Source organism: Natator depressus, chromosome 10 (genome assembly GCF_965152275.1).
Source record: "Natator depressus isolate rNatDep1 chromosome 10, rNatDep2.hap1, whole genome shotgun sequence".
NCBI classification, from domain to species: domain Eukaryota; kingdom Metazoa; phylum Chordata; order Testudines; family Cheloniidae; genus Natator; species Natator depressus.
The window spans coordinates 18,144,279-18,169,355 of NC_134243.1; the positions used below are offsets into that span (position 1 = coordinate 18,144,279).

The following is a 25,077-nucleotide window of genomic DNA, read 5'->3' on the forward strand; positions in this document are numbered from 1 at the left end:
GAAACCACCCCCCAACGCGCTTTCCTGAACGATGCGTCTCTCCAGCATGTGGTGTTCCCTGAGTGTTCCTGGCGTAGCCACCTGAGGGTGCTGCTCTGCCCAGGCGCAACTATCACCATCCCCCCACTTGCTTGGCCTTTAATTCCACTCTGCTGCTTTCTTTTCTTTTTGCTCATCCATAGTCCTCTTCTAGGCTGGCCATAGTCCTGTGCTCGTTGCAGCTGTGCCCTTATGGACCAGTGTCTGTGAATGGTTTTTGTACCTGTGGCAACTACTGAAGCAGGCGCCCGCTCAAGGGGCAAAGTACCCACTGAGGCGTAGCTGTGAATGGGAGACTCTCCCCTCCTAGATGTGGGGGGCTGTGAACGGTGGCGTGTCTCCCTCCCCCCCGCCGGGAAACGTGGGACAGCTGAGAGGCTCTCCCTCCCATTGCCCCCAGGAACTTGGCAGACAAGGGAGAAAGCCCCCCCCCCAGGGAGATTTCGGCCACCAGTTAACGCTCTACACTACTGAGAGGAAGAGGAGAAGCGGATCCCTGATTGGTCGCGGCCTGTATTCAAACTGCAACTGCTAGCAGGCTGCGGTTGCAGTTGAGCGCTCTGGGATTGGCCTGACCCAGACTTGGAGTCGGCCAACCAATTTGGCGGGCACGGCGTTTGGGCGGAGCCAGCCGCTTCCCCCTCCCCGCTGGACGCCGCGTCTATAAGGGCGGCGGCCGGGGGGGCTGGCGGGCTGCTGCAGCGCGGTTTGACGGCTGCAGTGCAGCGACGGGGAGGGCGCGGCTAGAGGACGAGAAGCAGCAAGCGCACCCACTCGCACAAAATGGCGGAGGGAGATAACAGGAGCACCAACCAGCTGGTGAGCGGGTCTTGCGGGCTGGCCAGGGTCGCTTGGGAAGCCGGAAGGGGACGTGAGCGTCTCCGGCCCCTTGCGCCGTTCTTCTCGCTGCCCCGGGCGCTGTCTGCTCGGGGAAGGAGGGAGATAGTGGGGCTGCGTCTTCCCTGCCCCCTCCTCCCCCCCCCATCTACACGCGTCTTCAACCCTCGCTCTCCAGCCGGGGGTGGCGACCAACGAAAATTTATCCCCTCCGGCGTTCCGTAGTGAGGGGGTCCTGGCTTTGTGCGGGAGGCCGGGCCTGTCCCGTTTCGCTCGCCTCCGGGAGATGCTGTTGGGACTGGCTCCCGCAGGCGCGGGGCAGTCTGTGCGGTGGGGACGGAGCGCTCGCGGCGGGAGGCCGAGCCTACCCCGCGGGAGCTCTCCAGGCAGATGGCGTGGGGCCGGCGGCCCACTGAGCCCAGCGGGGGTGTGCGGCCGCTTCCGTGTGCTTCCCCCCGCCCTGGCTGACCGCCTGAGCCCGTCGAAGCGCCGGTGGCCCGACGCCTCCCTTGGTTCAGCCTCCCCTCCCCCAGCCTTTGGTGGCTTTGGTCAGCGCGCGCAGAAGGGCTCCAGCCGCTGACTGCGCAGGGCGTCCTCGTGGTGTTAGCACCTGCCCCTGTTAATAAAGGGGACAGGGATTAGCCGGGCGCTTCTTAGCAAACCTCACGCGAGGCCTTGGTCACTTGTAATTGGCCCAGCCCTGTATGCAATTTTAGAGTCAGATTGTTTTTTACGTAACATACGCAGGCTTTTTTTTCTTAGTTTGTAATCTCTGTGAGAGAACCTACCAGGCTTTCCTGAGGGGATGGTCATATTTCAACGTATTTAGGGTGTGACTAGGTGTTTGACCGATGTAAGAGGACCGCAGCAGTTGCAGGGTGGTTAGTGGGATACCTTAAGGTAAGGGCTGGATATAGCTACAAAGCTGAGGGTGGAAGAAGTGAAGACTTGACTTAATGGGTGGTGGTAGCCAAACAGGGGCAGGATGCGTTCATCTTCCATTCAGTTTAAAATTTAAATAAAACAAATCTGAGAAGTAGATTTGGGTACTCCCTTGGACGTGTTTTTTTATAGCTATATTTTAATATTCTTCAACTTGTATTATTCTAAAAATTCCAAATAGACAAAAGGGGGGAAATTATTTCTTGAAAATATAGGAAGGAGGAAATAGCGAAACTGACTAGATGTAGGTGCTACCAAATGCACAAACTAAAACAAAAACCTGGAAAAATCATGCTAATTCACTTTTAAGAAGACAACTGAAACAATAGGCAATTTGAACTTACCATCAATATACATTCTCATTGCAGAGGTGTCCTCTGGTCTTGAAGTCTGATGGATTAACCATGACTTTGTATGAGTGGTTAACCCGTTTGTTGTTGTTTATATTAGAGCAGAGGGTTCTCAAACTCTGTGGTAAGAAACCTTATTGGAAGTGATATCCCAAAAGGTCTTTTTAAAAAAGTTTCATGTACAGTCATCACCTGCACTGCAGCATTTCAGAAAATGCTTGGGAAGCAAAATGCACTTGCCTGCTTTGAGCCATAATGGTCAATAAGACTTTATTTATTATTATTATTATTATTATTTTTTTGCTAAGCCTAGCTTTCAGCTTGCACCAGGCTGCACAACTTGAGCTACTGAAGTGAACTTGCAAAGTTCCATATCATCCTTCAGAGCTCATCTCTAAAAAGAGACACATGTACACTGCTGGTTCAAAACGTGCAGCTGTGCAGATTGGTGAGATAAAAGGGCCTGTCACAAACAAAGCCACTGCAGAGTATGAGCTCCCTCTGCACTCCCTACCCTGTAGAGGCTGCAGACTGGGCCCTGCAGTACTGGGAGGCCTGGGGCACATGGGGATTTTCCTCCTATCTCCGCAGGGAAGTATGCGCGCTTGCTGGGGGGTGGTGTCAGTTGGGTCTAGACTGTCTGTCTGGTGGATAAAAGCCTGTCTGTGATACTAAGGAGAGCCACCTGGCTCTTCAGCAGCAGAACTGGCTAACTGAAATCCCTGCTTGGCGGGGGCTGGAGTTGCTGAGGAGCAAGAGCGTTTCTACTCCAAGTGGTATCTGATACCCAGTAAAGCCAAGACTCCCCCATTCCCCTTCCTTCTGAGTCACCTGCTCTTTAGTTATACACAAGCACAGCCCTTTTCTCATTAATGGTGCTTTTTAAAATTTGTGCAAGAGCTAATAAAAATGTTTTGTATTTTATTTAAATTTTGTGGGGTTTTGTTTTGTTTTTAAAGGAAACAAAATGAATTTTGACTCACACTCAGCAATAACCCAAATAAGAATTAGCAGGAACATCAGACTTAAATTAAACAAGTTAGTCAAGTCATTGACTGTAGCTCAGCAGCATATCAAAATATATCAGGACACCATTTATGATATACTTATTTGTTGTAATTTGAGTAACATAAAAGGCCTAGTGGTGGCTTCATTGTGTTTTTTGTTGTATGTTATAATTAAGTGATGTTGTAATTAAAGTTGGGTGAGATTTTTGATTACCATTTTTTGTTGGAAATTGAAAATATTCATTAGTTGAAATGTATCGTTCAGATGAAACTTTTATCAGGAAGGTTTCTCAGGTCCGGAACAGAATTTCTGGTTGAAACCAGAAACCCACTCTAGAGTAGCCAGTTGCCCAGTGGTCAGGGCACTCTCCTGGGTTGTAGGAAACCCATATTCAACAAGACTCTGGTTTGCATGATTCAGATGAGAGACTGGAATCTGGGTCTGCTATATTCTGTGTGAGTGCCCTAATCACTGTTTTATTGGGTATTTTAGAAGTGTTTATTGTGGGAGGAGAAAGTCTTGCTTTTGTTTCACATTGGAACAAAAACAAATGTTGAAATCTGAGAATTTTGTATTGGAATTATCTAACATTTTAGGCCTCCTAGGCATTTACTTCACAGTCTGGATATACTTAAATTAAGCTTATGAAGGGCTGAATTAAATGTGCATAGGAAACAGAAATTTGTATGTGATACTTTGAATATCTTATTTTCAAAAAGGTGTTATGGGAACCAATAAAGGTTGGGGAAACACTAGACTAGGGGATTTCTTCTGTGTCTGAAAATAGCAGATTACAAATCTTTTAATATAGCACTATGTCTTGGGATGCTATTCAGGTTGTGAGTCTCAAAACAGTGTAGGGGATTTAGAGACCCATTCTACTCCGCAAATTGCTTGGAAAATCTTAGTCTCACTGTTTTGATTGAAACTGACTATATAGCTTTATCCCATACTCTTTTGGGTCTGACTGAGGAGAATTTTTGATATAAAAATGTTTTTCTAATTGAAAAAGGAGCTAACCATATATGGTGTCTTAATAAAAAATAACTTAGTTCAGAGTGGCTTCACAACCAAAGGTCCTTATTTAATATAATTGGTGTATCTGTAAAGCACTTTAGATGTAAGAATTATTTGATTTCTTAATGAATGATAACGCTTTTTTTTTAATACAGGCTGCAGAGACTGCAAGTTTGGAGGAACATTTGCAAGGATGGGGAGAAGTAATTCTGGTAGCTGACAAAATCCTTCGTTGGGAGAGAGCTTGGTTTCCACTTGTATTGATGGGTGGTGTTTCCTTTGCTTTTCTGTGAGTGTAGTACCCTCTGATCACTTACATCTTCGGATAGCAAAAATGCAGTGAAACTTAGCAAGTCTTTACTTCTCTAAAGATGCATAAACAGAGATCTTGGAGTAAGAATCCTGCACAAATGCAAGTAAAGCAGAACTCCCCAAGCTCTAAAGATTTCTCTTTCTGAGCGCAGTGGTAACAGGAAGGAGCAGAAGCCACGTTCTACCCACACACAGGCCAGTGGCAGTGCTGATTTAGTCCCAGAAACCTTAGAGGACCAACTATACCTAGACTATCCCTGATGGGTTTGTCTAACCTGTTCTTTAAAACTTTCAATGACTGAATTTTCACAGCCTCCCTTGGTAACCTATTCCAGTACTTAATTGTCCTCAAGTTTTTCTTAATATCCAACCTAAATCTTCCCTGCTCTAGATTAAGCCGATTACTTCTTGTCCTACCTCCAGTGGACATGGAGAACATATGTGCACATAGTGATTCTTTGGTGCTTGGAAAATAATTCAGACTTTTTGTAGGGATAAAGTACTACCAGTTTCTTGATTCCTGAGCTAGCACTCACCATGCGTGCATTTTCGTAAAAGCTCCTTGGTGTATCAACGCTTAACGTGGGTTGGGGAAGTATCCCCAACCTGCTGTCCTCGGGATGGTGTTGTGCATGCCTGTGCTAGGGAACTGTAGATCAAGAGTGACAAGTCTCAAGATGACATCTTCATAGAATTAGAAGAAGTGAAGTAACTGTCCCTTCCTGAAATAGTGTAAACGTTCTGTATTGCTAAACAATCTGCATAGCACATTGTCTTGCTGCAGGTTTTAGTGTTAGCAGGTTTTAGTGTTGTTCAATACAGTGATATTTTGGAGGGTACTGCAGGGGAATAGTTCTGTATTGGTGTTCTTTTTTTGGTTTTTATTTTGTTTTAAATCACTGGAGCTAAGAGCAACTTTGAACCACTTAACTTGTTAAATTTGTTTAAATCTAAATTTTGTGTTGAACTCAAACAACATCCTTTTAAATGCAGCAATTTAAAGATTTAGACAAACTGAATTTTCAGAAATCCACAAGCAAGCAATTTTTACATTGCCTTTTCTTTACAGGATGATCTACTACCTGGATCCTTCTGTTCTTTCAGGTGTCTCTTGTTTTGTCATGTTCCTGTGTTTGGCTGACTATCTTGTTCCTGCCCTTGCTCCTAGAATTTTTGGCTCTAATAAATGGTATGTAAAATGAAAACTAGACAAATAAACCCCTTATGGCTTTCCTATTTATGAAAATGAACATTGGCAAAATGGGCAGTTGAGTGGCTAATATCAGGTCAGTTGTGTATACCAAAGCATGTAAGGGTAAGGCGCTCATCACCTACTAACCAAAAGATGCTAGTGAGTTCAGTGGTAAGAAGTCGAGCTTCATTTTATTTTAGAAGATGGGGAGGGTGGGGTACTGCACATCTTCCCAGCTCTGCCTCATTCCAGCTAAAGACATCTTTAGTGATGGGCATATTGCCTTAATCTGCTTTAAGATGTTGCCCTACTGCTAACTTTATTCTTTTAAAGCTAACACTTCAAGTCTTAACAATTCAAACTGGTGTTAAATATGATTGGTGTTAAATATGACCTAACTAAAAATCTAGAAAGGGGAGTATACAGCACATGAATGAAAATTTTAGGTGCTGAAGTGGAGGAGTAGTTCTAAACATAAATTAGGATGAAGAAAGTAATACACCGAGGGACCTTGAGTAGAAATTTGGGTGGGTAATAATCAACACTTCAACTTGGGGGAAGGGAAGTGAATTTTTATAGAAAGAAGTAACGATAACCTGACCTACTGGAAGAAAAACCTAGAGAATTACATGTTGGATTTAAAAAAGACTCTAAAATGGGATAATTGGCTAATACCAGGGTAAGACCGTACAGCTTTTTGAGAAAAAATTCTATGCAAGAGTATCAGCTAGTGTAGCCAGACTTGGCAGTGGATAAAACTTCAGTAGTAGTATGCATCTCTTGTGCATGCTCTAACGTAGCATTATGCAAGCCTTTTGAATTAATTGCCCCGAAAGAATAGTACACAATTTCTGAGCGATTCAGTGTACAGTGAATTCTAGAACAAGTTCAAAGTATACAGTCAATTGATAAATATGGGGTGCTCAATAAAATGGGCAGTAATTTAAGGAAATGTAAAAGTAAACAAAATCAAGATCATGCTTCAGTGTAGATAACACTGATGTTGAAAAGTTAAGATCTCTGCGTGTTCTTTGCTTTTACTGAAAGAGCAAGGAATTTTACATGCTGAACTTTAAACTGACCTTTGGATGATATCTTAGGCTCAAGATATTTCAGATTGTAGTAAATTTATTTTTAAAAATTCCTTTTTAAAAAGGACCACAGAACAACAGCAAAGATTTCATGAAATTTGCAGCAACCTGGTAAAAACTCGTCGCAGAATTATTGGCTGGTGGAAACGTCTCTTCACATTGAAGGAAGAAAAGCCTAAAATGGTACTTTACACACTTGGTCCTGAGGGGTTGGGGGTTGAAAAAATTACTTAAATTGTGATTCCGCTTTATTCACATTTGAAACAAGAGTTTTGTCTTTTTATGAAATGGCATCTTGTATTTAGATTTGGCAACTCTGGTTGAGTTTGCAATGTAGGGAACACATCTTATTTTTGTGAATCTACCAAACGAGAGTTCAAACACTGACCAACCTTAAAAAAGCAGAGTATAACAACTTTGAGGAGCCCAACTTCTGAGACCATCTTAAATCAATGTCTTTCAGTAAGCACCTGCCATCTGAAAATGAGGCTCCTTTTAAGGTGTGTCAAGTTAGGCACACCTTAAATATCTTGGCCTAAAAGTAACTTCAGATGCTGTACCTTTCTTATCAGTTGTAATGGTGGTGCAATTACACTAAATATTTCTCTACCACATCTGCGTGAAAGACCCTTGCAAACAAAAGGAACAGTTAATACACTGGGAAACTGATGAACTGAAAATGAGAACATTCGTCTGTGGTCTCAGGTCAGGCATTTTAAATGGTGTGTGTAACTATAGTGTGTAATGGTTGGGTGAGCGAGGGGCGCTTCCAGCTAAAGTGGTTGGAGGTTCATTTCCCTTTTTAAATTTGGGAATTTAAAATGCTGTGAAATCCCAGACATGACTTGAGTAACTTAATGTTTTATCTCTCATTCTTAGTACTTCATGACCATGCTCTGTTCTCTTGCTGGAATTGCTTGGGTAGGACAGCAAGTTCATAATCTCTTCCTCACCTACCTTATAGGTAAGTGTTCATACTTTGCAGAGTGGATACAAACAAGAATATTTTCCCCTCTTCTGAATAGAGACACGATAGCCAAAAGTTCACATGCTAAACTGCTCATTTGTTTGAAACTCACTGTTTCCTGATGGACCTACTTTCCCACTTCCACTGAAAGGACAAGCAATACAGTAACTCCTCACTTATTGTCATCCCCGTTCACGTTGTTTCATTGTTACGTTGCTGATCAATTAGAGAACTTGCTCGTTTAAAGTTGCGCTATGCTCCCTTATAATGTTGTTTGGCAGCCGCCTGCTTTGTTCACTGCTTGCAGAAAGAGCAGCCTGTTGGAGCTAGCTGGTGGGGGCTTGGAACCAGGGTGGACCGGCAGCCCCCCTAAGGTCCCTGTGCGGCAACCACCTAGCAGGCTATCAATTGCTGGGCAGTTCAGCTGTCTCTCTCCGCCACTGCTGTGTGCTGCTCCTATTCTGTGTCTTGAAGCTTCTCCCAGGAGCCTCCTGCTTGCTTTGCAAGGGGGTGGGGGGAGGAAGAGGGGTGCTAATGTCAGGGTGTCCCCCCCCACTCCTGTACCCCATCTCCACAGAGCAGGCGGGGGAGGGACATGAGAGTGTTCAGGACAGAGGGAGCTTGCTGGCAGCAGTTGCTGTCTCAACTTGTTGATCTACTTAAAGGGGCAATGCACATCTCTCTCACACACACACATGTCTCTCTCTCTCTGTCATGCTGTGTCTCCTTCCTCCATTCGTGTGGAGTGTGAGGCTACATTAACAACAATGTAGTGCTATTCATCATTTAGCAGTAAGGCATTCCTTGGGACATATTCCACCCTCTGACTCCACCATCTCAAGCAAGCTTCACAATCATCATTGCTGTGTACAGCATTAAATTGTTCATTTAAAACTTATACGGTGTGTGTAAAATTGGATTTGCTTAACATCGTTTCGCTTAAAGTAGCATTTTTTAGGAACATAACTACAATGTTAAGCAAGGAGTTACTGTATAAAGAACACTTAATAGGGTTTAGCAAACATGTGGGGTTATATAGTGAAAGGAACTTTTTATAAGAAAATATGTACTGTTAAATAATTTGTTCTGTCTGATCTCATTTTAGTGAGTGTTTTGTTGCTGTTTCCTGGATTAAACCAACATGGAATCATTACCAAGTATGTTGGAATGGCAAAAAGGGAGATTAACAAACTTCTCAAGCAAAAGGAGAAGAAAAATGAATGAAGCATCACTTGCTAATTAAGCTACAGCATAAGATGTCCCTGGGAACAGTTTCTAGAATTCCTCTATACTTATTATAGAAGCAGTTACTTTGCTCATTGGCTCTAATTAAAATTGGGTCCCTATTCAGCAGAAATGCCATTCTCTCAACAGCTGTGAGGGTCTCCTGTTTGCTCTGGTAGCACATGGTTTTGTAGCCTGCTGGTGATTATATTTGGGAAATACCTATTTTATGCAATGGGGAGCCCTGCTGAACTTATTTAACATCCACACCATGTGGGAAGTCTTAGCTGCTAAAGCACAAGAATTGGCACTTTTGTAATGTATGAATAGTATCCTCATAATGAAGTTAGTAGTGTTGCCCCACCATCAATAGGCTTGTGGGCGCAGAAAGCAGCGAAGTATGTGATTTAAGAACTAGTTAATTGGTGTGGAGATTTTTTTACTACTGATTCTAGTGGGAAGGGACCAATTAACAGTCTTCGTTCCCATTCAGTTCTTTCTGCGGGCACTTGCATAGAATTATGGCTAAAAATGAATCTGTGGCCTAGCTAAAATAGTATTTATTTGTTTCTGTTGGCTCGCTTAATCGGTTGAATAAACCATGGATTATTTCTGCCAAATAGGGCTCCTGAACACTTAAATTTGAATTTAGTCACTAGCTGTAGTGTAACTGTCAACTCATTGCACTGAAAATGTTGAAAGTGGCCTAGGGTATATGTACCCAAACAGTCAATTATTTTGAAAACTGCTGTAGTCATGGAGCCATGTAACAAGTCTGTTTTTATGTATGTTGTCCTGTCCATAGATGTACTAGATATTTGTCTCTTGTAAATAATCCTGTCTTTTGAGTTATGACTTCAGTTTTTAAAACTGTACTTCTGTTTCCTCAAGTAAAAGCTGAAAGATGTTTACGTATCAAGGCCTCTTAAAAGTTGAACATTTGTTTTAAAACTATCTTTCTTCTATGTTTGTTTCAACTGTAAAACAGGTAAATGGTGGTACCTTTTAATTTAAAATATAGACTTGAGAAAACCATTTTGAAGAGTTGCTCTTTCACACATCCCTGTTGTGTGTTCACAATGTATCTGATCTTTGCCAGGATGAGAGTGGAGATGTGAAAGTACTTTCATTCTTCAACCTCACAAATGCATCTATGGGCACAGGGCTACTATCTTAAGTGTCTCCCCTATTGCACTTAATCTAATGATAGTAAACTTCTCTCTTTATTTTTTTCCTAAAGAGTGGAGCTTGTCAGTATAACTGCTGTTTATTCAATCTGAGAAGTAGTGCCTATGCTGCTGAGAAGCCTGGAACATCATGGGAACAGAAGAGACCATAATGTCTTTTCTCTGCAGCAAATGGAATTCCTTCCACTGTTGCTTGTCATAGCTTTCATAGCAGCAGCTGCTTATGACTGACCTAGGTCAATTTTTAGGAACTGTGAATAAATCTGTGGGGAAAGGGCATATATGAAAGTGACAAAGCAGGCCCAATCAACAAAAAATACAAGTTTGAACTCTACAAAGTTAGACACTGCTGGGGAAAATGAAACATTTGTTAATGTCTCAAAGCTGACATTTAACTAACTTTGGATTCTGACTATGATGAGTGTCCCATATGATGAGCAAGAATACTCTGATATAGAATTTCCCTTAGCCTCCATGGCTGCAGAGAATCTTTAAAATGTAAACTGATGTAGGGTTAATAGTTTAAGCCTATAAGTAGCCTGAAGTAGTAGCTTTCAATGGTATGAACTTTTCCATCTTAATCAACTTTGAAAAAATATGCTAATGTTAACTTGCTCACTTCTAAAGATCTCTCTAGAAACAGCAGAACACAATTCCAAACAGCCTCTAATGGGCTTCCCAGATGCTAAAGATCTGTTTTATCAAGCTGCCAGGCCTCCAGCGTTTTCCCAGCCAGTTTTCATAATGTGGATTGATGCATAACTAGCATACTGAAGCTTAAATTTAGGGTGTATATGTTTAAAAACAACCAGCTTTGTTAAATGGTATAACCAAGTAACACTGTGGTATTCATATACAATAAAAACATCCCATTTTAAAAAAAATTGTTGCTGAAGAATCTCCAGACATCTGTGACGTAATTCAAGAGGTTCACTCCAAAATCTAGGCTTGCAAGGGATTACACTGGCTCTTGGCTATGAATGCTTTCATGTGGCTTGAAAACTGGGTGAAGACCATAATGCAAGATCAGCCTTGGGGATAGTGAAGTAACTGTTCCTTGGTTTTGAAGAAACTATACCTGGCATTTTTCTGTGCAATGTTACTACCAAAATATAGTGGCAATTTGGAAAAAAAATACCTTTGTTGAAGGGGTGGAGTGGGAAGAGATGCCTCTCTGAGGAACAAGACACTTATTTTGGCATCATATAAGTACAACTACTTAACCTTTTATTGCAGCACCTGTAGAAGACCTTGGAGGATGGCTTTCTCACTTCTCTTTAAAGCAATCCACTCCACATAACTATTTCACCACTCCCTGTGCTTTTTGATCCTGGTCTCCAGAAAGGGCTGGAGATGAGGATAGAATTTCCATAGAGTCCTAAAAGGGGCTCAGGGAATGAAGCCACCCCATTGTTTTCTTCCAAGATCTGTTGATTCACTTGCAGAGAATGGAAAAAGACAGCTCTGTGACGGAATCCAAATAAGTGATATCTTCTTGATTCCAAACTTAGAGTGGTACATCTGCTATATTAATGATAAATACCCTCATGCAGAGTTTGTGGTGGGTGGGAAAGGCCTTCCACCTCCCAGTGAATGTCATGTTATCTTGTGAATGCCTGAAATTTAACTGCACAAAGTAAAACAATCTTTTTTATAGTAATTAGGTGTTAGCTGTACAGAAGAAGGGGGAATTGTGAGGATGTGCGATCCTTAACATAAAGATATCCTTTTAAAATACCAACAAAAAACAAGCTAACTATATTCTTTGTATTTTGGTAAACTTGAATTCGGATAGAAATGTTCATCTTGCAAAAGGAGTAATGGTATCTTCACATCCTAGATTCTACTGTTCTCTACTCTTTTTGTAGCTTAAATGTCTGTATTTCTTACACTGATATAAAACTGGCCTATCATGCCCAGTTTAGGATTTTTTCCTCTCCCCACAGATCTCTTCTGTGGGCCTCAAACTTATTTACTCCTTAAGACTAAGTTTTTTGTTTATAAATCTATGGCTCCTCCATAATGTTTAGTGAGTTGTGTGCAATTTCAAAAAGAAAAATGGAAGAAAGGAGGTTTAATCAATCATTTCAATTACCTCACTTCTGCTGAATGTACCTGCAGTAATATACACCACGCACAGAAGCTGAGTGAATGTACCACTGTGATTTAAATGGAATATTAGTACATCAGGGAATACAGCTAGAGTGAGAGTGAAAGGGTCAAATCCTGTAATGTGCTCTGTACAAGTGGCTCCCTTTCTCAGAAGGAAAACTCTAGGATCTGAATGCATGTTTTTCATAATGCTGGAGGAGACTAGTGAGTATGAAGGGCTGCTGTTGTAATTACATCAGTCAAGAAAGAGCTACAATGAAGGAGTTACCCATAAGAAAATATAGCAACCAGAGAAACTAATTCCTCAAAACTCAAACCTGACCTTTTCAATAAAGCACACAACTGCTAACCAGTCTCATTAGGAGTGCTATCATACATGCTATTAAAAGGAGAGATCATAAATAAACTAAGGTAGAAACTTTTTTCAGGGTTTGTCTACATGAAGAAACTTACCAGCATAATTATACCAGTAAATTTCCTTGTACAGGCCACCTCTTATGTCTTCTGTGTTTTGAGTCACAGTAGCAGACCCAAACGCTTGAGGTTAGGCAGCTGTGGTTTTGTATTGCTTGAATCAGATTTACTGGCAGAGTGGTGCTGGTCTCCCATTGTGGGGCTTTGACTGCATGAGGTGCTCAGTACCTTTCACTGTCAGTTCCTTTCAATTTATTTTCCTGCTGTTTCAAAAGAGATTTCAGAGTTTAAGGCCAGAATGGACCATTGGATCTAGTCTGATCTGTATACCATACATTTCATTGTTACCCCTGCATTGAGACAAGTATAATTTGTATAACCATAGTGCCAGGACCCCAGTGTGGTAGGCACTGTACAAATACAGAACAAAAAGACAGTGCCTGCCTTCAAAAAGCTTACGCTCTAAGTAACTTGTGTTGGACTAAAGTGTATCTTCCAGAAAGGGAGGCACTCAGCTTTTTTTCTCCACTAGATGAAAAAGCCCTTAACTACCTTATATCTTCTGGGGAAGGCCTTACACGCTGCAATCAAGTAATTTCTCAATCTTTTTGATAAACTAAACAGAATGAGCTCTTTGTCTCTCACTGTAAGGCATTTTCTCATTGTTTGAATAATTTCTGTGGTTCTTTACCCTCCCCAGTTTTTCAAAATCCTTTTTAAAATGTGGGTTATCAGAATTGTATGTTGTATTTCAGTATCAGTCTTACCAATACCAAATAGAGAGAAAATCACCTTCCTCCTCCTGTTTAGTTTTCCAGGCATTGCATTAGCCCTTTTTGCCTCAGCATTGCACTGGGAGCTCATGTTCAGTTGCTTGTACGCTCTGACCCTTAATTCCATTTCAGTCACTCCCTTTCAGGATACAGTCCCCCATTTTGTATGAATGGCCTGCATTCTTTGTTCCTAGATGTATTAAAATATTTTGTTTGAATGGGCTTATTTTACCAAGCAATCCAGATTATTCTGTGTGACTGCTCTGTCATTATTTACCACTCCACCAATCTTTGTGTCATCCACTAATTTTATCAGTAGTAATTTTATATTTAGTTTTAGGCAATTGATGAAAATGTTGAACTGTACTGGACCATGCACATGGCAACATATACCATGCACAGAAGCTGAGTGAATGTACCACTGCAGAACCCTGCTAGAAGTATCCCCATTTGAAGATGATTCCCTATTGACAGCTACCTTTTGAGATCCGTAAATTAGCCAACTCTGAATCCATTTAACATGTGCTTTACTGATGTCTAATGCTATTTTTTTAATCAGAATGTTATGGTGTGCTAAATCAAACAGCTTACAAAAGTCTATTACGTATATAGTTACCTTTCTCAACTAAACGTGTAATCATCACAGAATTGGGTTTGTCATAAAACCTATTTTCCATAAAAACATGGGATGAATTATATTCCTATCTTTAATCTTTTATCAATATAATCCCCTGTCAACTTTATATTATTTTGCTCAGGATTTATGTCAGGCTAACTGCTTATAGCTAACTGAGTCACCTCATATGCCCCTTTTTGAATACTAGCACATAAGTAGTCTTCTGGTATTTCCCTGGTATTCCAAAATTTATTAAAAATTAACAGTGGCCAAAGATCTCCCCAGCCACCTGTTTCAGGACATTTGAGGACAAATTATTCTGGATTGTTCATTTTAAAATGTTTATCCCTAGTATATGGTCTTTGACCTCCTCAGTTTCTAATGCACTGGAAACTACTTCATGAGCCTCATGTATGATTACAGGTTTCAGAGTGGTATCCGTGTTAGTCTGTATCAGCAAAAACAACGAGTCCTTGTGGCACCTTAGAGACGAACAAATTTATTTGGGCATAAGCTTTCATGGGCTAGAACCCACTTCATCAGATGCATGGAGTGGAACATTTAGTAGCAGGTATATATATACATAGTACAGGAAAAGATGGGAGGTGCCTTACAAGGTTGGGGGTCAGTTTAAGAAGACAATTCAATTAACAGAATACCAAGGGAGGAAAAATCACTTTAGTCGTGGTAATAAGCATCATCTTGTTTCTTTCCAAATACAAAACAGAAATATTTATTGAATACTTCTCCTTTTTCAGTATCATTATGAATAATTTTACGGTCTGATGTCATTTCCCTAATGTCTTTGGAATGCTGTCAGATGCACAACACAAAGCTCCCTTCCAGCCAGTTCCACCGCTGATTGTGCTGGTTGCTGAGGTCCCCACTTCTAAGTCCTGAAGCACTTACCAAACTTCTCTGTTTCGGCTCCCTAACGGTGTGTGGTGACAAGCTCCACCCTTATGGAGTGGGAGGCAGCAAGCTTCCGCTGTGAAGCCCCTGACAGGGCAAGGCAAAGAGCTCACCCCATGCCCCCTTGGGTAACTGCCCCCCACCAGAGCCCCCTGACTGTGGAAGGCACAGAGCTCATTGCATGAACCGCTGGTGTTTAGCTTCCCCCTTAGCAGGTCCCCTCCTTGACTGCAAGTCACAGAGTTCAACTCATGGCTTCCTAGTCTGTAGGTCCCCGCTTATTGGACTACACCATGTGGGGCACTTAGCTCCCCACTTCTGGTACCCCTGACTGGGGGAGGGGCTCAGCCTGAGGGCTCCCCACAAGCTCCGCGCTCTTCCCTCAGTGCATCGAGTCGCTGCTTCCCTGCGCCAAGGCCTTCACGCTGAGCCCCCTTCCCCGCCCCAGGGCTCCCCTCGCCCCCCAAGATGCTGAGCTCACCTACTCCCCGCGAGCCAGCTAGCTCCCGTCGAACCACGGGCCCCCAAGTTGCGGAGCGCGCCCCTCCTAAAAGACGGTGACTCGGCTGTGACAAGGTGAGCGGGCATTCAGTTTGTCCGTTCACACTTGCCCTCACCCTCCTCCCTCCCTGATCGGAAGTATTCCGGTTGCTATTGGATACCTGGCGGAAGTATCAACTGCCTGTCCCAGGAAGGGCCAAGAAAAATGGCGGGCGCCGCTCTCAGCCAATGACAGCAGGAGAGACCTGCGAGCGCTTCTCTCCGACTGGGAGAGCGGGTATCGCGACATCCCTGAGATCTCCTTCCACCAACCTGAGTTCCCATAACGCCCTGCGCGAGCCCGGCCTCTTCCTTTTTCCGCCATCTTGCTGCACCGGTGAGTTGCGGGCCTCGCTGGGCCCTGGGCGCCATCCGCCGTGTACTATCCCCATCCTGGCCCTGCGGGCGTCTTCACCCGCCTTCCCGCCACCTCTGGACTCCGCCCGGCCGGCTCAGTCTGTTTTGAGCCGCCTGCGCCCGCCACGGCCGCCGGTGGAGCCACCCGAATAGGGAGGGGGGAGGCGCTTTCCTAGCCTGAGCCCCGCTCTCTGGAGGGAGCTGCGGTGGGGTGGGGGAGGGTTCGGGTGGCAGGCTGGGCCCGAGGAGCGTGATGGTGGGACTCGGGCCGCGGGAAGGGTGGGGGGGTGGGGGATCTGGGGAATGTGAGACAGTACCCTGGGCCCTGGGAGAGGGGGTGGTAGGAGGGGGCATCGCGGGGGTGAGGGGGCGTGCAGACGTAGGCTTGGCCCTGGAAGAGGAGGAAGAATCGGGGGCGGGAGGACGCAGACTGGGCCTGGGTAGGGAGCAGTCAGTTTCTCTGAGTTCAAGCTGAATCTCCCATAGTTTATCTCCTGTTAAGTCGGTGGGTGCTGACTGAGTTTAGCAGTAAATGCCCCCCTGCGCAGTGCAGATAAATACACCAGGCAGGAGGTTATTTTGTGTGGCAATGTGGCTTGATCCAGCCTTTCTGGACTCAAAGCACCTCAAAGATATTGTAAAACTCTGTAGGCCAAATGCTGACAGTGTAATGGCTGGGTAGGCAAGTGGGGCGATAGTACAATGCCTTGTTTAACTGTGGGATATGTTGCCTTAGTCATCAGAACACAAGCTTGAGTGCCCAAGTGCCACAATATCTTCAATATGCAACTGGATTTCTGCCAGAGATGGGCGAATTGGGCAATACCTAAAAGGTTTTGTCCTTGTTCTGGACAGGATATAATGTGGGGTAAATGATTCTTGAAACCCACTATCAAGAGTTGACAGTTTTTAGTGTAAAAAAAAAAAAAAACACCACCCTCCCCCCCCAAAAAGTGCAAAGCCATGTCACTTTAATGGTATAACAACTCTGTAATTTAAACAGGGTCTAAGATTTTGCTCAATACTCCACTGCAGTCTCAACAGGCTTAGGTCCTATTTTGAGATTTTAGCCCACATTAACCAGTAGGTCCAAAAATAACTAGTGACTGTTTCAGTCTTGGGGTGACAGATTTCAGAAAGTACAGCTAATCTCTGGAAATTAGGTCTTTCTCATATTGAACACCTGAAATCTCTTATCACTTATGAAAAATCCTGGCCAGGATGTCTTGCAGCATCTTTAAATATGCTTTAAGTCTAGACTGTAAGTCTTTGTCTCTGAACATATCTTATTGTAGAACACTAAAGTTTTATGCTGTATATGTTGTATAAACTTTTTGTGGCAGAAAATGTAGACTGTTGAATATAGTTATGATGGGTTTGAATTGTGGTGGTCATACCCAAGTAATAACTTGACCTGTGTGGTGTTTGCATAAAACATCTTGAAGCTTTGTCAGAATAACAACATCTGCTGTTCTGAGTTCAAAAATTCTGAAATTAACAGTGTTAGCTTTTTTCAAAAAGTATTCCTGCTTAAATGTGAAACCAAGAAGTTAGCACACATAACTAACTTTGTTCCACACACAGGCATCATGGTGCGCATGAATGTTCTGGCCGATGCCCTTAAGAGCATCAACAATGCAGAGAAACGTGGAAAACGTCAAGTTCTCATTAGACCGTGCTCTAAAGTAATTGTCCGGTTTTTAACTGTGATGATGAAGCATGGTAAGTCATCAGAAAGTAAAATTCTTATCTAATTATTTCTATAAAAGTTAAGAGGCACCAAATAGTGTAAAGCTCAACTATCTCCTGTAGGAAAGGGATATTGCATCACTTGCAATGTTTCAAACTGCAAAAAAAAAACCAAAAACATTTGGGGGTGGGGAGTGGGCAAGGGCAAATACTTTGTTTATTGTCTTTTGGTTGGTGTGTTAATGAATAGCATTGGAAAAATTTGGGTATGCTGCCAAGATAAAGCCAACAATGCAATTTTTTGGAAGCTGTCCACAGTGGCCAGTGTTCAGTGTCTGAGTGATTCCTTAGATAAAACATGCATTGCCTTTCCAAGTGAACTTAAATTGCATTTAGTTTGACTCTGTGGGAAAGTGAGCTGATCAGTTACTCTGCTCTTTTGTAGAGTAAGCTAATCAACCTGTTAAACTTCCAAGTTGAAAAGAGTACTTGGAGACATGCAAGACTAACCTTACAAAGTTAGTGCTGCCTCGAATATTGCTGGATATAAGGCCATTGTATTAAATACGTTAAATGGAGAGTAATGTGTATTCTGTAATAGCTGAAATGTGATGACTTGTCTACATGAAAAAGTTGCACCATTTTAACAGTTGAGTGCTAATAGTTTTAAGTGTGATTGTTAAACCAATTCAGTGACACCAAGGCAAAAGGCTGTGTGTGGATGCTTATTTGGTTTAGCTTAAGTTGATTAGGACTCTTAAGCTAAACCAAAGTAAGTCAGTCTTAAACCAAAATAGGTGTCCAAAAAAGCTTGGCACCAGTTTAATAAAATTGGTATATGAACTGATTTTAAGTTAAACCACTGCAGCTCTCTCATGTAGACATGGTCTAAATGTTAAGTTTTTGACTTGTCTGCATTTAAGACTACACTAATTTGGATAATAAAGGTTCTGCTTGATTTAATCGTTCACAGGTTACATTGGTGAATTTGAGATCATTGACGATCACAGAGCTGGGAAAATTGTTGTTAATCTCACAGGCAGACTGAACAAGGTAGGGTTTGATTTAGTGCTGAATTCTTTTTTCTTTCTAGAAAGCTGTTTAATTCTGAGAAATATACACTCTTCCTATGCATTTATATTGTTAATCTTTGAAGGAATTCTGTGAATGTGGTTGTGTAATAGATGATTTGATAAGGGCATGTGAATGGAGGCTAGTCTGCATGTGGCTTAAGTGGAAGCTTTCTTGGGTCCTAGTGATTGTGCTGGATAAAAATGTACTTGAGCAACCATAACAAAGTAAATTAAATTAAGCTTGTGTGGGAATATGTACAGGGAACTTTGCTTGCCAGCACCACTTTCTCTGCTTTTTCCTTAGGGGCCTTCTAGTATGTATATATTGTTCAGTCATACACCCTGTCTATATTTGTGTAGTCTCATATTCCAGTTTCAGACAACAATTCAGTTATGAAATAATCAGTGAGCTAGAAATTGAATACTTAAGTATTTAAGCTGACTTTAATTGGAACAGATTTGTTTGGAACATGTTTAAGAAATGCAAACTTGTATCCAGGTGATGCATAATACTAGTAAACGACTAGAGAAAATTGTAGAAGTCAAGCCTTTCTGCTACTAACTGGATTTTGTCTGCAGTGAACTGTTGAGCTGTGCATCTTGTAGTTATGTCAGTGCACTGCATAACTCCTTCCTAAATATCCATGTAATGTTTTTGGGTTGTCAAGAAGATTTCTTTAACTCTGTCCGGAAATCCTGTGGGCTATATAACTTGACAGTTACCATCATGATCTATTATAACAGATTCCTCCATTGGTTCAAAACCATTTCTCACTTAAATAGTTTAAATGAAAACACTGCCCATCCAGTATGTCAACATTCTGAATTGGTAGCAGAGAAAGTTGACCCCTCATGAGCATATTTTGGATCCCTTCCATAAAGAACAGAAATCTGTCAACATAAACATGTTTTTCAACTGGAAATTACTTGTCTGGAGCAGGCTGAGGATTGTACAAATGCAATAGTAGAATCTCATAATTTGACCAGGTGGAACTATATAACAGTTTGGAGTCTGTTGTATTTTAGGATAAGGGTTTGTGCTGTCACTGAGCTACTTGGCAGTTGTTTTTTGAGTGATGTTTGGCACAAACAAATATGTTTTTCTAGAGTAGTTCTGTTACTTGGTCCAGTCAAACATTGAACAATGCAAAAACAGCATACTTTTTGTGCATGCTTAAGTGGCAAAGACTTGTTAAAATAAATGTAAATACCAATTAAATGGTGAGAATGAAAGTTGCTGTCTGCTCCATTTTAGAGGCCATATTTTTAGTGTCACTGGTTATTGACACTTCAGCACTTATGATACTAACCCAAGATATAATCTATGTTGGCGGTTCTAACTACACTGTATACTTCTGGTTTTTAATCATTTGCATAAGATTAGTATAATTAACTTGAACATTTCTTATTAGGTGGTGAGTTTCTAGGCATGGTTTTTAATTTCTCAGACATACAAAAAACTTAAAAGTTTGTGTCCAGGTAGCTAACTTTGTAGATATTCAGTTCTTCTTTGCCATGGTTAAGAACCTGGGAGTAGTCTCAGTTCTTTGGTAATAATGCTCTGGAGTTAATGCCTTCTTTCAAGGAGTATACAGCATGCTCTTAAGCTCTCCCAGAACTGAACTGGCCACAAAATGGCATTGCCTTCTGAGTTTGCAGACCCAGCAGTAATGTAGTTTCAGCCCTGTCTAGTTGAAAGGAAGACGGTAGTATCAAAGCAGCTCAGGACTGAATAGTTAGATCCTCTGCTTAGTCCAGCTGACAACTGAGTATGTGCAGTGGATGAAGTTGATGGAATAATGGAGTGCCATTCTTGGATACTTTGATCTTACCCTGTCAGACAAGTTGGATACTTGATTAGCACTATTAATCCTCTTCTGATCAATGATTTGGCGAGACATAGCACTGAATGCCTTAAATGCTGCAACTTGTGTAGAGAGATAGGTAGGCTAGCTATTATCTTTTATTGGATCAACTTCTGTTGGTGAGAGAGACAAGTTTTCAAGCCACACAGAGCTCTTCTTCAGGTCTAGGAAAGGTATTCACAGTAAAATGCATGGTGGAACAGATTGTAAGGAACCATTCAAGGTAGAATGGCCTATTAACACCTCTGCAGTCATAGGATGAATAGGGGAGTGTGTGTTAATGGGTTACAGATTGTTGTAATAAGCCATACATCCATTTTCATTCCCAGACATGAAGAAGAGCTCCATGTAGCTTTGAAAGCTTTTGTCTCTCATCAACAGAGGTTGGTCCAATAAAACATACTACCTCACCCAACTTGTGTATCTCATATCCTGGGACCAAAAGGGCTACAATTACATTGCATATACAACAATGCAAGAAATATATGTAGTAGTCCTCCTGTATCAAAGTTCTTCAGCTTCTGTTGGGGTTTTGTTTTATAGTGTGGTGTGATCAGTCCCAGATTTGATGTTCAGTTGAAGGACCTGGAAAAGTGGCAGAACAACCTTTTGCCTTCACGTCAGTTTGGGTAAGTGCCAGATATGCAGAGTTAAATTGTTGAAATTCACAATGAGGAGAATTGCTATGAATTGTTCTAAGTGAAAGTAGTTGATGCAAAAAAAAACTTCTTCGGGTAATTTCATAAATGAAACTAGCACTGTTTTGAAGATCTCTGTTCTGATCACTTCTTCAGAAAAGGGGGACACACTTAAAAATCAGTTTTTATATAAGCATTTTTTATCTACCGCTAAAAGTTAGCGCCAAGAGACAGCGTTCTCTGTTTTTCCGTTTGTGCATCTGACAAGACTTCGTATAGTCAATTTCATCTACATCATTCTCACTCTTCTCCCTCCGAATGTTGGTCTTAATTCTGTAGAGACACTTAAAAAGAAAGTTGTAATAAAAATACAAATTAACAGGTACTTGGGTATAGGTGTAGTATCAGAAATGACTGAGGTCTTTTTAAAAATTCTCTAGATACCAAACTAAGGACTTTCTTTTAATAGAGGCTTTGGCTGTTACATTAAATCAATATATAGTAGAATCCCACTGTCACTGAATCTTGTGACTAAGTGAACAAACACACCAAAGCAAGGAAAGATGCATTACAAAATGTACAGTTACTATAAAGAGTTAACTGTAGCTAAACATTGCTCTGGTATTCTAGTACATATGCTTCAGCATATTTTGTGTGAATTAAATAGAAACTCTTGTGAGGCTAATCTTGACAGTGTCAGCTTTCGTGCAGAAAGCATGATAATTACTATAGTTAGGTGTTAGAAATAACTAGAGTTACCTCAGCTAGCTGAAGCTTAGTACTAATATTCAGGTATTAGCAGCATCAGCATGAGCAACTTTAGGAGTTCTACCATATGAATTTTTTATGCTCTGCTAGCAATCTGGCATAATACCAACTATACACTTGTTATGAGCAGGTAATTGGCATGGGTTTGAAAATGGTGACATGGGCCAACCGCAAAGTTGAGGCTTATGACCTTGCTAACACTGCTTCAGCTCTACAGTGCTAACAGCGGGAATGTCAAATGAAAATTCCTAGTGTAAATAAGGTTTGTGGGGAAGTCAGGAAGCCTACTCTAAAGAGCATATCGTCAAATGTAAACTTACCCCAGTGCAATTTTAAATTCTCAAGCATTTCAAAATAGCATATTTGTAGGGTTTGTATAACTATTTTACATTAGAACTGTTGTAGTCTAAGTTGTCACATTTCCTTGCATTGGCTAAAGAAGCTGAGACATTGCACTACAAAAATGAGATTGGATGGTTTTTCTAATTGTATGAGTGGTAGGGAAATCTACCAGAATATGCTACTGAAAATACTTTTTACTTAATAGGTACATAGTGCTGACAACTTCCGCTGGCATCATGGACCATGAGGAAGCAAGGCGAAAACACACAGGAGGCAAAATCCTGGGATTCTTTTTCTAAAACTTGTAAAACAGGCATACTAATAAATTGTTCAAATGGACTCTGTTTGCATTCAGTATTAATGGTTTAGAACACTTCCTTTGGGAACACTGCAATATATAATAACACTTAAGACCTAATGGTACACTCCACACACTGTAAAACATGGAAGACGTATTGTAATTGAGCCAGTTTTAGATTTGGCATCTATTCCACTCTGCTTACAATTTTCTAATTCTACCAAGCTAATTAAGTTCAGTTCAGGAAGAAACAAATTATAGCCAATTACTCCAAAATGCCCCCAAATCCTCTGTGTAAGCTCTGAAATTTTGAGCTGCACAGTATTATAGCCTATGACTGGTGCCACCTCTTATTCGGAAGTATGACTATCTAGTGCCTAGGGTTGTTAATGTGGATTGTTTTACCTTAAGGTTAGGTAATGAAAGATGCTTTACAAGTTGCTATAAAGACAGTGCCCAGGGAATAGCAAAGCAGCTTGTGTGCTTTGAAATCTAAATTCTAATCTTATAAAAGTTTCTACTAGTCCAGGAAATAAGTACAGCGGAAAATTAATCAATTTGTTCCTAGGTTTTCCAATTAATCTTTTTGTTAAAACTTTTTCTAAAAAAATGCAAATGTATATGCCTTCTCAAAGTTGCTGTGCAAATTTAGAGTTGTGAGGTTCTAGGCCTGTTGAACCCATTCCAGAATGGCAAAAAACCCTGAGATCTCGGTCTCCCACAAATAAACAGAGCAGGCAGCGACAAAAATTGGATTAGCGTTGAGTTATCGGTCACATTCTTCAAAGTCCGAGTACTCCCAAGATACAGTGGATTTTTTTTTAATGCTGTAACAGGAGAAGAGACTTGAGCTCATTTCAAACAGTACCAGAGAATGTGAAGCAGGCTTCCTTGTAGCACAGCTGCGCTGCTGTAGCACTTCAAGGTAGACCTTACTTATGCTGATATGAGGGGTTCTCTCATTGGCGTAGGAATCCACCTCTTCAAGAGGCAGTAGGTAGGTCGAGGAAAGAAGTCTTCCCTTGACTAGTACTATTACGCTTATAAAAACTCAGGGGGAGTTTTTCAGGGGACAAGGCAATACGCAGTGTTTATTTAAAATGCTAAACAAATATTAAAAATCAGTAAGTATATGCATATATCCAAACAAGCGCGCACACGCAAAGATTTTGCGTCTGGTGTTATAGTTACCAGTCCTTATTGTTGCTCGAGTCAGCCTAGTGGCCAGCTAGACTGAACACGAGTAGTGGGAGCTGGGCCTCTTCGAACGCATCCAATGCTCTGTTGTTGCAGAACGACCCAAAGCCTCCTGGCTCTCGCCCACCTTTATAGTAGTTGTCTTTCATGTAAGTCTATGGATTTTGCTTTGTCAACTGGGATTTGTTAATTGCAAATCTGCTGTTCTCACAGTCGTCTTTCATCAGTAATGTTTGGCTCCTCAATCACAAACTGGGTGCTGGGTGTTTAAACAGCTGCTCCTTATCGTATAGTTTTTTAGTTTGGGGTGGATGCCTTGCTTTCAAGGTCATTAATCTGCACTCCTACAGCCATCAGGACAGGATGACACTGGTGTCTTGTGATTACTCGTCTGCTCAGCTGGCCTCTTATCTTTCAGGTGAGTTGCATCATACGCGCATTTAACTTATGCAAATTCAACTATATGCACTTGGGGGGGGAGGGGGTATCGATCTAAGTTAAGCAACTTCAGCTGCGTGAATAACGGAGCTGAAGTCGACATACTTAGATCTACTCACCGTGGTCTTCACTGTAGTGAGCTGACTGCTGCCACTCCCCCGTCGACTCTGCCTGCGTCTCTTGTGGTGGTGGAGTACAGGAGTTGACGGGAGAGCGCTTGGGGGTCGATTTATCACGTCTAGACTAGACACGATAAATCGATCCCCGCTGGATCGATTGCTGCCTGCTGATCCAGTGGGTAGTGTAGACAGCCTCTATGCGCATTGAAACCTCCCGCCGAAGAGGGACAGCCTTCTGATGAGAGAGAATTCAAAGCCAGCCAAGGTTGGCTTCACAGTTTTAGGAACCGCTTCAACCTCAAAAACGTGCAGACTGCTGGTGAAGCTGCCTCTGCCAGTGAAGAGGCAGCAAAAGCCTACTCTGAATAATTAAAGAAAATCATAGAAGAAAAGGGCTATCTTCCAGAACAAGTTTTTAATGCCGACGAGACTGGGCTCTTCCGGAAAAAAATGCCCAACCACGCTTACACTTCGAAATCAGAAAGACAAGCCCATGGCTTCAAAGCGGCTAAAGACTGTGTGACTCTGTTGTTTTGTGACAATGCGGCTGAGCATTTAATAAAGTCGGTCTTGCTGTACAGGGCTGCAAATCCCTGTGCCCTAAGAGGCAAGAACAAAAATCTCCTGCCTGTGTTCTGGCAATCAAATAAAAAGGCTTGTGTGACAGCAGCATTATTTCTGGATTGGTTGCACAAGTGTTTCATTCCGGAGGTCAAGCGGTACCTCGAAGAGAAAGGACTTGACTTTATAGTGTCGCTGA

General features: G+C 41.9%; 2 protein-coding genes across 2 annotated transcripts; both read left to right on the top strand.

The window, feature by feature from the left end:
- Positions 1–583: 583 nt before the first annotated feature.
- ARL6IP1 (ARL6 interacting reticulophagy regulator 1) lies at positions 584–9,274 on the top strand. Its single transcript, XM_074965389.1, has 6 exons — positions 584–858; positions 4,349–4,482; positions 5,575–5,694; positions 6,854–6,971; positions 7,668–7,752; positions 8,861–9,274. Exons 1-6 carry the CDS (start codon positions 823–825, stop codon positions 8,977–8,979), a joined length of 612 nt encoding a protein of 203 aa, XP_074821490.1. The 5' UTR covers positions 584–822; the 3' UTR covers positions 8,980–9,274.
- A 6,433-nt stretch (positions 9,275–15,707) lies between these two features.
- RPS15A (ribosomal protein S15a) lies at positions 15,708–22,604 on the top strand. Its single transcript, XM_074964614.1, has 5 exons — positions 15,708–15,870; positions 17,475–17,612; positions 18,553–18,632; positions 21,061–21,146; positions 22,471–22,604. The coding sequence occupies exons 1-5, from the start codon at positions 15,723–15,725 to the stop codon at positions 22,562–22,564; spliced, it is 546 nt and encodes a 181-aa protein (XP_074820715.1). The 5' UTR covers positions 15,708–15,722; the 3' UTR covers positions 22,565–22,604.
- Positions 22,605–25,077: the final 2,473 nt, after the last annotated feature.

Excerpts from the sequence above, each read along its gene's own strand:
- ARL6IP1 (XM_074965389.1), top strand. The coding sequence starts at position 823 with ATGGCGGAGGGAGATAACAGGAGCACCAACCAGCTG. Across the intron at positions 859-4,348 it reads ACAGGAGCACCAACCAGCTG|GCTGCAGAGACTGCAAGTTT; the intron begins GTGAGCGGGTCT and ends TTTTTAATACAG. Across the intron at positions 6,972-7,667 it reads AGGAAGAAAAGCCTAAAATG|TACTTCATGACCATGCTCTG; the intron begins GTACTTTACACA and ends TCTCATTCTTAG.
- RPS15A (XM_074964614.1), top strand. The coding sequence starts at position 15,723 with ATGACAGCAGGAGAGACCTGCGAGCGCTTCTCTCCGACTGGGAGAGCG. Across the intron at positions 15,871-17,474 it reads TCCGCCATCTTGCTGCACCG|GCATCATGGTGCGCATGAAT; the intron begins GTGAGTTGCGGG and ends TTCCACACACAG. Across the intron at positions 21,147-22,470 it reads TTGCCTTCACGTCAGTTTGG|GTACATAGTGCTGACAACTT; the intron begins GTAAGTGCCAGA and ends TTTACTTAATAG.